At 38.1% G+C, this 11,419-nt stretch overlaps 1 protein-coding gene across 1 annotated transcript; it reads right to left on the reverse strand.

The window, feature by feature from the left end:
* Window positions 1-3,676: 3,676 nt before the first annotated feature.
* LOC130585619 (sulfotransferase 6B1-like) lies at window positions 3,677-10,880 on the reverse strand. The gene is made up of 7 exons (XM_057386193.1): window positions 10,595-10,880; window positions 9,005-9,144; window positions 8,244-8,333; window positions 7,485-7,611; window positions 6,633-6,727; window positions 5,967-6,123; window positions 3,677-5,015 (listed from the first exon to the last, which is right to left on the reverse strand). The coding sequence occupies exons 1-7, from the start codon at window positions 10,794-10,796 to the stop codon at window positions 4,885-4,887; spliced, it is 942 nt and encodes a 313-aa protein (XP_057242176.1). The 5' UTR covers window positions 10,797-10,880; the 3' UTR covers window positions 3,677-4,884.
* Between the last annotated feature and the right edge of the window lie 539 nt (window positions 10,881-11,419).

Here is an 11,419-nt window from a genome sequence, read left to right on the forward strand (position 1 = left end):
GTAACTCTTCCCAAACAAACAGATACAGGCTGTCTTTCCACAGTGCAAAAAAGCTCTGTGCAACACATGAGTTAATTGGACTGGGCGTTCACTCAGGGGTGAATGTGCAAGTCACTGATTAACTCTGTACTATGTTAACCCCTTCTGACATTGCAGAGCCCCATGGAGACTGACAGTAGTGGCATATGGTCTTTGCTGCAACTGATACTAGGAACAGGAACTATTSGGGCAACAACTAATGGGATTAAAAATGTTACAGTAAACCAAAGACAGACCTGGAAAGGATATTTCCTGAAATATGTTTAACTGGTGAGCAATGCGGTGATATTTGCCAAGTGGACAAGCAGTGTTTAGTGGACACCTGGACAGGGGACCTCAACCTGGCTTGCCATTGAGTCCACTGATGGATACACATCCCAGGATACAGTTTCCTTACATGCAGTGGCTCTGTCCTGCAGCCGGTCACTGTAAGGAAATAAGTCSAGAGCTAAGGACAGGTCCCACCTAAACCACACTTCTCATGATGAAATACTCATATCTGWGACTTTTACTCCATCTAATGCTACAGGAGGGCCACTTACATGTGAAGCTTTAATGCTTAGGTTCTGCATCAGTGTGAATCAAATTCTACTTGTACTAGTTCACTTCCATTTCTCTCTCCTCATGTCCATAAGTTAATCTTCAGGTGACGCTGTTCTTTATGGGGTTGTTATTTGTATTCTGTATTTGTATTCACTTTTTTCAGAAGATAAGGAGTACTGAGATGGTGAAATAGGTATCTCCGCAGGTCATCCCTACAGACAGGAAATACAGGAAGGCAAATTACCATATGGAGGGTAATTTTCACTCTCATGCCCTTGAATACAGTATGGGTCTTGTTCACTATCCACATATCAAACCCTTGCATCACATCCTTCTCCCTTTCTTCGTACAYGGATGTTAGACACTCACTAAACCTATACACAAGCTTAATTAAACATAAGATGTCAAGTCAAAATCATAACTGTAATATTTGGAAGATTGCTTAAAGGTACCTACAAAGAATAATTTTAAATTATTTTTCWGGTCTCCCAAAATGCAGAATGCTCAAAAGAGACCATTTTATTGGAAATATTTTCTCAATCAGTGCTATTTTGCTCATAAAACTTGAAGACTCTGTTCATATATTACGCTTTCTGCAAGTTTTGGTTTTGTTGTGGATTTCAGCTTTTAGTCCATATGTTTATTCTGAGTTGGAAAATAAAATTTCYTCCCATTTGCCAATACTAAATAGTAAGGGCATCAAGAAATTAACATTTTTTTCTCTGGCCAGCTGCCAAAGAAATTTTCTTTTGCCTGAATTGCATACTGGAAGAGCCAGATCACTATAAAACCTCAGCATGAAATTGAACATTTCAATGTTCAGCTTCTGGGGACACAGGTGCCTCCACATCCTTTAACCCTTAGACTCTGATCTCTGCCATGAGCAGCGCCCTCTATGCTGTCACAGCCATCTGTCAGTCTGCTCAGGAGCTGCAGATGTGAGTGGTCAGAGCAGTGTCTCTCTGGAGAGGCTCAGGGCAGCCAGGGATCCTGAGAATGCYAGAAATCCCAGTCCAATCCCAGCGCTGTCTGTCCAGCAGCTGAGGTGTTCCCAGGTAAGCAGGGCAATGAGTTTGGAACAGCTCCTATGATACCCAGGGAAAACTCTGAGTTGTTCAGTCATCTAGAGGAAAATMTGCCCAGGATGGAAATGCTGTTATCAGCAGCATTTGCAGTACAATATAAGGCGAAGATTCACCTTAAACAGAAACTCACCCTAGCTTTTCTTTGAAAAATGCATTGAGGAAAGGACATGAGGTACAAAATTACAGGGTTAATAAAACTTTTCTGCTTTTCTGCTTTGTTCATTCTCTCTAAAGTAAACAGACAAAAATCCAATATAAGCATCCTTTTCAACTGACATTTATTATTTTAGGCACCATAGGTAAYAAAAACGACTGGACCAAAAAGAAACTTTTCTTTTTCTTTATTTTCTTTTTGACAGTTGGTAAGTACCTCAAAGTAATAAATTTTGAAAGCTGCTGCTATTGTGTCAGTCAATTATGTCTTACTTTTAGAAAAGATTCCTATATTTTTCTGAATTGATTCTCACACTCACTGACTTCATCTCTGCTTACTTTTCACTCTCAAAATACTACTCATCCATCAAGTTTCCTTCTTTACATTAATTTTGTGACATGACAGCTTCCTTCCCTTTTCAATCCTCCCTTCTTCCATCTCCTTACCCCACTGAATGCAAGGGCCCACAGAGTATCTCTGATCTAGCCAAAGCGCATGAGGTGTAACTGCCCTGAATAGCTCTGTCTTTTAGATTGAGAGTGTAAGGGCACAAAATGACTCAATTCAAGGAGAGAATAAACTGCAGAAACAGGTTTGGTTTGCCATCAGATCAGCAAGATGGTCTAAGCAGATAAAGATGTAAAAATAACTGGATAAAGAATAAAGAATAAAGTGTAAAGTATTAAAAAACATGTTTTTTTAATGGTCTGGTTTGCCATCAGATCAGCAAGACCAGAATAAGATATGAGCCTCTTTTTCTAGTGCTGTCATCATGTTGGTCCTTGCTGAGTGTGATTCCTCAGGCCTTTTAATGCCAGCTGCTGCCTGAYTGGTTTAACCCCATCAAGTTCCTGAGCCTTTGGACTCCTTTTCTAAATATAGTATTTTAGACTTACCTTTACTAAACTTTGTCTTTCCTAGTCTTCTCAATTTATGTTTCAAATTGTTTTGCCATTTTCCCTTAGTACTTTMATCACTCTATTCTGGTCCCAAGACTTAAAAGTCACACATTAATGATACAATATATGATATCAGTCTGCTCACCAGTGTTAAAAACAATATTGAATATGATCAGGATTCAGCCACTAAAGGATATTGCTTTAATTACCTTCCCAATTTTGCTGTCAATCAGTATATGCAGTTTGATCATGAGCACAGTWTTACAACCGAGTTTGTAATACCCAGGTCATCAAGTGGATATTCCTGAAAGTATTTCTGTGGTGACAATGCTTCTGAATGCCTTTTATTGGCAATGTATGAATTTCTAAGAATGTAAATCTACATTCAGTGCTTTCATTTCTATAACCACATTTGTACATTGCCATCTCCACATAAATTTGAACCTTTTATTGGTGTATTTTATACAATTTCAGGCATTCTGCAAGGCTGTCACCCTCTGTATTTTCTGTCAATGGCTTACTCAAAAAGCGAGTTATCTTAGGAAGGAACACAAACTGCTTTGACRTGATTTATATTTACTATTTTATTATGCTCAAAAAGTTTCATRGTTAGTTGTTTTGTCACTTTCTCTAGTGCATTTCTACATATCAAGTTCAGGTGGCAGCTCTGTTTTGATTCTTCCTTCTCAAGTGTTCAAACACAGCTATTATATATGTTCTCCTCCTGGCATCTGGTACCTTTCAGGTGTCCTACAGATAACTTGTAATTGTTCAAAGACAGCCTGCATCAGGACTTTGTGCTGCTCTGCTTTTGAATCCATTCATTTTTTCTGAATATTGTATGACTTCCACCRTTCCTGTTTCTTTGCAAAACTCTTCATGTTCACATATGTTCAAGCAGAAGTAACCAGCTTGAGAAAAATGACACAGAATGTTTTTTAATACTTTACACTTTATTCTTTATCCAGTTATTTTTACATCTTTATCTGCTTAGATGATGAATCTATAATTTGGGTGTGGATTTTCCATTTTATAATTTAACTATGATTAAAGAACCGTATTTTGCTTTTATTTCTGGAATAGGTGGCTGCTGGTCCCTGGACAAGTCTGAAATATGCTGTTCAGAGAGGTAAGAGGTAAATACCAATGGCAGTGCAATAGAGCTGGGTATAGCAATGTCTCACACAATCACTCTTGACGATCTCACTGTCTCAGTATAATAATTTTCAAGAAACACACAGACAAACCAGAAGGGTTCTACGGGAGGACCACAAAGGTGAGAAGGCTCAGGGACAACCTCCTCACAGTTTCCACTACTTAAAGGGTAGCTAAAGAGAGGATAGAGGCTCTCTATTCACTAGACACCACATGGAGAAGAAAACAGGCAATGAGTTCAAGTTGCGCCAGGCAAGGTTTAATCTTGATACATGAAGTAAATTCCTTACAGCAAGAAAAAGCATTTTCTGGAACAATGACCCAAGGTGCATGGTAGAGTCCTCATCACTGGAGATTTTCAAAATATGATATCTAGATAGAGTCTCTTCTAGGCTGCCTTTCTCATGAAAGGTTGGACCAGATGATTTTTCAAGGTCTCTTCCAATCTCGGCTACTCTATGATCCTATGAAAAGCAGTRCTCCTGAGTGAATCTTGCCTGCTAACACCAGCCCAAAATCTGAAATCCATCTTGGTATGTTGCATTCAGAGAGGTGAAAAGTCTTAAGAATCCTGATCCCTATTCCCATTTATTTCCCTCCCTCTAGCTTTGATTTACTTTATGCTGGTTGCATGGACGATATCTGCTCTCATCAGGATTGCATCATATCCATATTTTTGCTAGAGATATTTTCTGTGAAGATGTTGCCTGATTTGAAACATTTGGCTAGAAAGAAGACGGGCATTTCCCTCCAGGTTACAGCTACTGGGAGAGCGCTGTTGAGTTTTTTGTMAATATGGTTGTACATATGGTTAGTTGACATGTTCTTCAGCAAACGTTTGTAGAAGAAATGCCCATCGTTCMTCATTGTTGCTATGAAGATCGCTGCAATGATTATTACATGAATTCTAAGGTGCTTGRATCATTTGATTTATTTTTCTAGTACATGGCATTCAGGTGATCTGAATCTGCCTTGGAAAGCTCTTGCTCTAAGGACGTTTCATTACTCTTCAGGCTTTGCAGTACAAGTCATACTTCAACTTWTTTCCAAGTTTAGTGCCTGCTATCCGTTCTTCAAATACTTTGTCCATTTTCTCATTCTGATCTTCAGTGAAAAGATTCTTCCAGTCACTTACACCACCTTCAAAGAAGCAAAGAAACTCTTGAAAACCAAGAAATGGTATTATTTTTCATTCTATAGATCTGTCATTCTTGTTGCATTGTACACTAAATAGTGTTAATCCATTTTCCAGATAAAACATTTTTCTACACCATTATAATTTTGCTAAATCAGTGGCAGTACATATATGTAAATAATCTTTTGCTATAATGCAAACAAACATGCTCCACTTTAGGTGACTGTGTTCAAAAGGCAGCTTAAAGTCCTGTTTCTCTACATCTCTTTTCTCCAGTCAGTYTTGACTGGCAAAGYGGAAGATCATGAAGAATTGRTTAARAATCACCTGTCAGGAGGCAGAGCTGGGTTTCTGCTCCTTGGGCAGCTTGAGTTTCTATCCAGTGACTTCTTTAATGTGAAATACCGAAATAGATTCTGACAGCCAGGTTAGCCTCCTCATGTCGGTGTCCTCTACACTACACTACAACAGTTGTYCCCTTTGGTTTCCTCTCCTGTGTGTCCCTGGATTCTTGCWTGCTTGGCTTACTGCTAATGCAGGAGRGTGAACAGGCATTTGGCAGTGGCCATTTCAGAAGATTCCTACGTTCTCCTGAAAAGTGTGGCGACTTCACACCAGCTGAGTTTGACCCACTGCTGCCTGCTTGGGTAGTCCTTGAGTGGCAATTGATTGGGCAATTGGTGATCCAGGCACAGAGGTGGAGAGGRGTTCATTCACATGACAGTTCTTCCTTCCTGTCAGCCATCTGTGAGCCTCTAAAATAGGCTCTGCTGTCAGAGCTTTTCTGGGTATCTTCCTCACCAGTGCTCCTTGAAYGGTCCTCTCAGGCAAAGCAGTGATAACCTGCTTGATGCTAACTTGCAATGATGATTTGTGCACAGTAAAAAGAACCAAAGGATGGGCCAAGTTCTTGAGAGTGTGACATTTCTACCTCTGAGTCACTTGGAACTTCCTACCTTTGCGAAAGAGAACATTGCCAAATGCCCCATGGGTCTTGTCTGAGTTCTTCTTCATAGACTGGAAGCTGCTCCTGTYTACCACRAGCTGAAGCTCTTCCTCAGTCAGTGGAATTCCAAAGAAAGCAGCGATGTTTTTCACACCCAGGGCACGATTCTGGAACAGGAATGTAAGATACGACGTGACTTTCAAACCARTTATGCTGCTTCCAGCGGGTTTACATTTCCCTGTATCTGCATGCWGGCTGCATACATAGAATATTCATAGAGTTCAGTAGGATTAGAGTGGTCCATAGTGCTTCTCTTCTCCATAATTTCAGAGGAGATATGAGCTGTCTTCCTATAGATTGCAAAAGATTATCTATGATTTACAGGTGAGCAAAATCTACACTGTTGAGTACATAAAAGCTCCTCCCAAAAAAATTATTGGGGATTTAGGTTTACAATTATTTCTTGGGCTTATATCGCAGAAAAATAAAAAAACAAGAAACATTTTCACAAACAATATTTTAAGAAGGTCTTTAAGTTTGAAGKTCACCTTTTCTTCCCTTGAGAGAAGAATCTTTCTCACACGGTTTGAATACCCTACATGAGCATAACAGTGAATTGGTTAAAGAAATAAATGTCTCTTGAAGTATAAAATATTGTAACTGTGGATAACCTTACCTCTTTTAGCTCTTCATAAGTTATTGTCATAATATTTTCCTTATCCGCRTATTTGTTCCATTCCAAAAGATATTCGAAGTAGCATCCCCAGACCACTAAATAAAACAGAAGAATCCTGTGATGAAGCATAACTGAAGATTATACAAGCTCCTTATAAAATAAACCTAGTTGTCCTCATTAAGTTGATTCAGCCAAGGGTTTTATTAATCATKTCTATGGCAGAGTTCACACACTTCTGTGGGAATTATAGGTGTTGCTCCAGGCTCAGGCATATGATACCATTTGTAAGTTAGAACACTAGAACTTGTTAGTATTTCAAGACWGCTGTGAGTCCACCAAAAACCCATAATCTTGCAGACCATCATGCAGACTCCCTTAATGCAGTCTAAAATCTTGTTGAACCCTCCCTTCTGCTGGTCACGTGCCAAACTCATATAATTTCAAATTAGTGGTATTATTTTCTCTCTTTTTTAATGCATTAGACTTAGTCCAAATAATTCCTTTGGCATGGAGGTGATTATATGTCTATATGGACACAGGATGATGGACATGGGAGAGGAGCGGTAAAGGGAATCCGAGATAGAGATTAGGAAGAGCTGCTTCTTCCAGAAAAAAATATTAGTTTGTACAAATAAAACACATTTGTGCAAGTGCAGTTTTGACAAGGATTTATCCTCAACAGTAAGACAATTACTGTAAATTTCAGTTCAAATTCTGGACTTTGTCTTTAATCTGTGCTTTTGCAGTGTAAATCAAAACATCCTAGTGAAGCTGACTTAGTGGASTACAAGGTTTTTTTTAGACAAAGACAAATCACAGGATAATTGACACAGACAGAATGATATACTGTACTTTTCTTTGTCATGAAATCTGTGAAGAAATCATCCCAGGTCTCATAGGAGGGAAGAGTAGCCAGGCCATTGGAAAAATGGTAAAATGATGTAGCTACATCTTTTGGATTACGAATCAGTAACAATATCTAGGGAAAAAAATAATTATTTGTAGAGAAAAGCAARGCAGACTATTGCAATAAAAAATACTAATAATATACTTTATAACTACAGTTGAAGACTTCTAACAACTTGCGTGCTACTTGCACAAGTAGCAATTTCATTCCAAATGCAGAAGGTGCAGTATTTAACTTTCATTTGGTACCATGAGAAAATGGTGGCCTATACTTACTATCTTTCACAGAACAACCAGATTAATGAGGCAGAATCTAAATATGTTTTTCTCAATGCAAGCATAGTTCATGATTTCAATAGCACGGAAAAATGACAAAAATACAAATTCTCTCTGAATTGTGACACATTGAAGCTCTCACTTGCAATAACACCATAAAATTTCTCCCACAGGAAATCATGTCAAATTGCATTTTGCCTCTGGAGGATTTGTTCAAGTCCTGCAACTCCCTTGTGGAAACTGTCACAAAGGTGCCAATAAGGACAAACTGAGGTTAAGTGACATGAATGGCAATACTTCAACAGGTATGTGGAAATGCTTAAGTATCAGAGAGATTCTGAAAATTGGCAGAAAAGTACTACATTCAATTTTAAAAAAAAACAAATCTATTTAAGTGTTTGCTTTTAATACATTAAAATCAGCACTCACCTTGACTTTGTTTTTGAAGATGGACTTGGGAAGATTTTCAGGWCGGAGATGAGTAACCATGAATCTTGGAGAAGGTAATTTGGTCATTCGCTTTAAGAATTGGAARGAGGAAAGTGGACAATTCAGTTAGTACAAGTATTCTTTTCATTACGCTGTGCTAAATTATTGCCTTCATAAACTTATCAACAGTTATTGGCTGATGGCAGTGTTGGGTTGGGTTGTTTTTTTTTTGAGTGTTACCCTGGGATGTTAGTGGGCTGCTCTGAGTAGCTCTAAGTTTCAAAAGCCCCTGAGCAATTGGAGAAAGACTATCCACTGTTAATTCTCTTCAGTGATAATTCTCTGCAGTTCTGTTAGACAAGGGAACAAATCTAGAGGTAAGGCACAAACTCTAACTGGGTATATATGAAAGCTGAGGTGTCTCAAGGACTGAGAGAGGGGGTGAAGAGGAAGAGCTAGTAAAAGAGACAAAAGCTAATATGTCATTGTTGGACATTTCATGAAGCTCTTCTCAAACACAAAAGATGCTTTGTTGAATTTCTGAAGTTCCTGTGTATTCATGGGTATGTGCTCCTCTCACTCCCATTGAAATGTTCATTTATCCTTCAGTATTTGACAGTCCAGATGAGATTCATCCTGACCAGATGTCCCATAAAGAGAAGTGGTAAAGTTCTAATCCAACAATGGAATAGTTCATATATCATATCTTCAGTATTTGAAGCAGGTAATTTTGATAATTTTCATACATAGTCTGTTCCCACCTCATATTTCTCAACATCTCCAACTTCGAGATAGGGGAATTCTTCAAGATCTTCATCACTTGCACTGCTTTCACTACCCGGTGTTTTCTTTTGAGATACAGCTATCAGGTCAGTTAAGATTTGACTTAGCCAGTTTGTGCCTGTAGGAAGAATGATACAGAATATCTTGTAAAACTTTTGGAATAAACAGAAATGGATTTGTCAGGGCAGTCAAGAGGTGGTCATACTACCAGGTGAGTTACTTGGATTCCTTTCATGTGGTACAATCACAGCTGACTGTCTGGGCAATCACTGCTCAGGATCCTACCATGGCTCCTTATAAGAATATATTCCTCCAGCCTGAATGGTTCAGTACACCATAAATTAACTTGCACATTGTAAACTAATTAACAAAGGAGAAGAACTACTAAGATTCCGCCAGGAAAACCTGCATTCAACTAATAAATTTTACTGTGACAAATATAAGGGAGACTGGGGCAGCAAACCTGTATTGTGAACTCAAAGTATTCTGTGTTTTCTGGTGTGCTGGATTATTGTAGGAAGAAAGATGGGTCACAGTACACAGTACATGGGAGCAGAACTAGAACTGATAATTGTACTCTATGCTCATTTTCTTTAACAGTAGGAAAAAGCTCTATGAAGTGACTTTCCTACACACATTTATTATATTTTTATTGAAAACATCACAAGGAGCCTGTATGGAACTCCCATCTTGGATTTACCATTTCCTGACTTCTGGACACTGGGCTTCTACATCTTTCTCACTGCAGTCATAACAACTGCATTTTGGTGTGGAACATTTTTCCAAAAGAAAATACAATAAAAAAGCAAAAGCTTTACAATTCTGTCAGCTGTGAGTATCTACTATAAGACAGTGTGAACCAATTGCTGGAAGAGAGAAACAGCTAGATTAAAGTGGATATGAGGCAAATCTAACCCAAACCTGTGGCTCTGATGTGGGTCAGTGCTTTCAGGTAGAAGGAGCAAATATGTAGGGTAAACTTGCAAACCTAGCAAAGATCTCCTCTTGATTTCCCAAGAATTAAAGAACAGTGTGATCACTTCAAGGACTACAAAAATATTTTTGATAACTCTTTCCTGACATCAGTGTGAAATGAACTAAAGAATATTCAGCATGGCATGTGAAGGTACTGAAAGCTCCATTCTGTGTAAAAATATAAAGCTCTTAACCTAACAAATGTAAATATGAGAGCATATCCTGCAATATCAAGATATCTAGCTATATCTGGTATAWAAAACTGTTTTTTAATTCCCTTCAATTTGTCCATTGAACTTCATAACTATGAAAAGCAAAGAGAGCAAAAATCTTTACATGCTATAGAAAAGAAAATCAGATTGTTTTCCTCAGTATTTTGGAAAATCGCCCATATAAAATATTCCTAATTAATTTGTTGTGGTTTTTGAGAATGAAATCCGATTTTCAAAATTTTCTGAACATTATAAATACTATTATTTGGTATAATACATGATACTATGTATCATGAAATATATATTGCATATATTTAGTACAAACATTGTTACTTGCTATTACATAACCATATTTATGAAAAAAAAGTAAGATATATTCACCAGATTTAGGGTATCCTGCCAAAATGACATCATCACTTCTGGCTTCAAAGGACTCCAAGGCTTTGAAGGATTCAGGACTGCAAAAAGTGATAGGGTAGGGAATTCCCTTGTAAGAAAAAAGCARTTCATCACGATGCATTGAGTTAGCAACTACTGTTGCTTTGTCTAAGACATCAGTAAATTTCTTCCCGGACTTCTCCATGCTTCTTCTCTCTCTCACACACCCAGGCACTGTCACACTGTGAAATGCTGTGTAGAAGGAGAAACCCGCAGATGTCCTTTAATAGTGCTTGGTTTGCTTTTGGGAGTGGGGGGGATTTGACCCTATGAACAATAATTTACTACTCTTTCTGAACTTGTAAAGAAATATTTGGCTTTGGTCAAAGACCTTAAGTAATTTGAACCTTTTGAAATCAGTAGAATTTCAACTTAAACAAGATAAGAATCCAAATTGAATTGCATTCTCGGAAAAAAGGTTTAGATAATTTCAGAACACCATGCCATAAAGTCTGTGATTACAACACAGAGTTTATAAAGAGAATGTAACAAAATAGCATGACATGAATTGCAGACTGGAATTTAAACATCAGGATCAAAACCCTCAAGGCAGTTCATCTCTTTCCAACACTCACTCTACTGGGATTTTCTTTTCTTTTTTCCTTTTTTTTTTATTATATCATTCATCATTCTCACCAAAGTTATAACAAATTCCCCAATCAAACTGGGAGAGAAAATGTTCAGTGCACTAGGGACTGAGCTGTGGAAAGTACTGTGAAGTTGCCCAACTATTCCCTCCAGCTGGTGCCCAAGAGGGCAAGGGGGTCC

Source organism: Malurus melanocephalus, unplaced genomic scaffold (genome assembly GCF_030028575.1).
Source record: "Malurus melanocephalus ecotype Western Australia unplaced genomic scaffold, MMel_1.1 scaffold_930, whole genome shotgun sequence".
In the NCBI taxonomy this organism is placed as follows: domain Eukaryota; kingdom Metazoa; phylum Chordata; class Aves; order Passeriformes; family Maluridae; genus Malurus; species Malurus melanocephalus.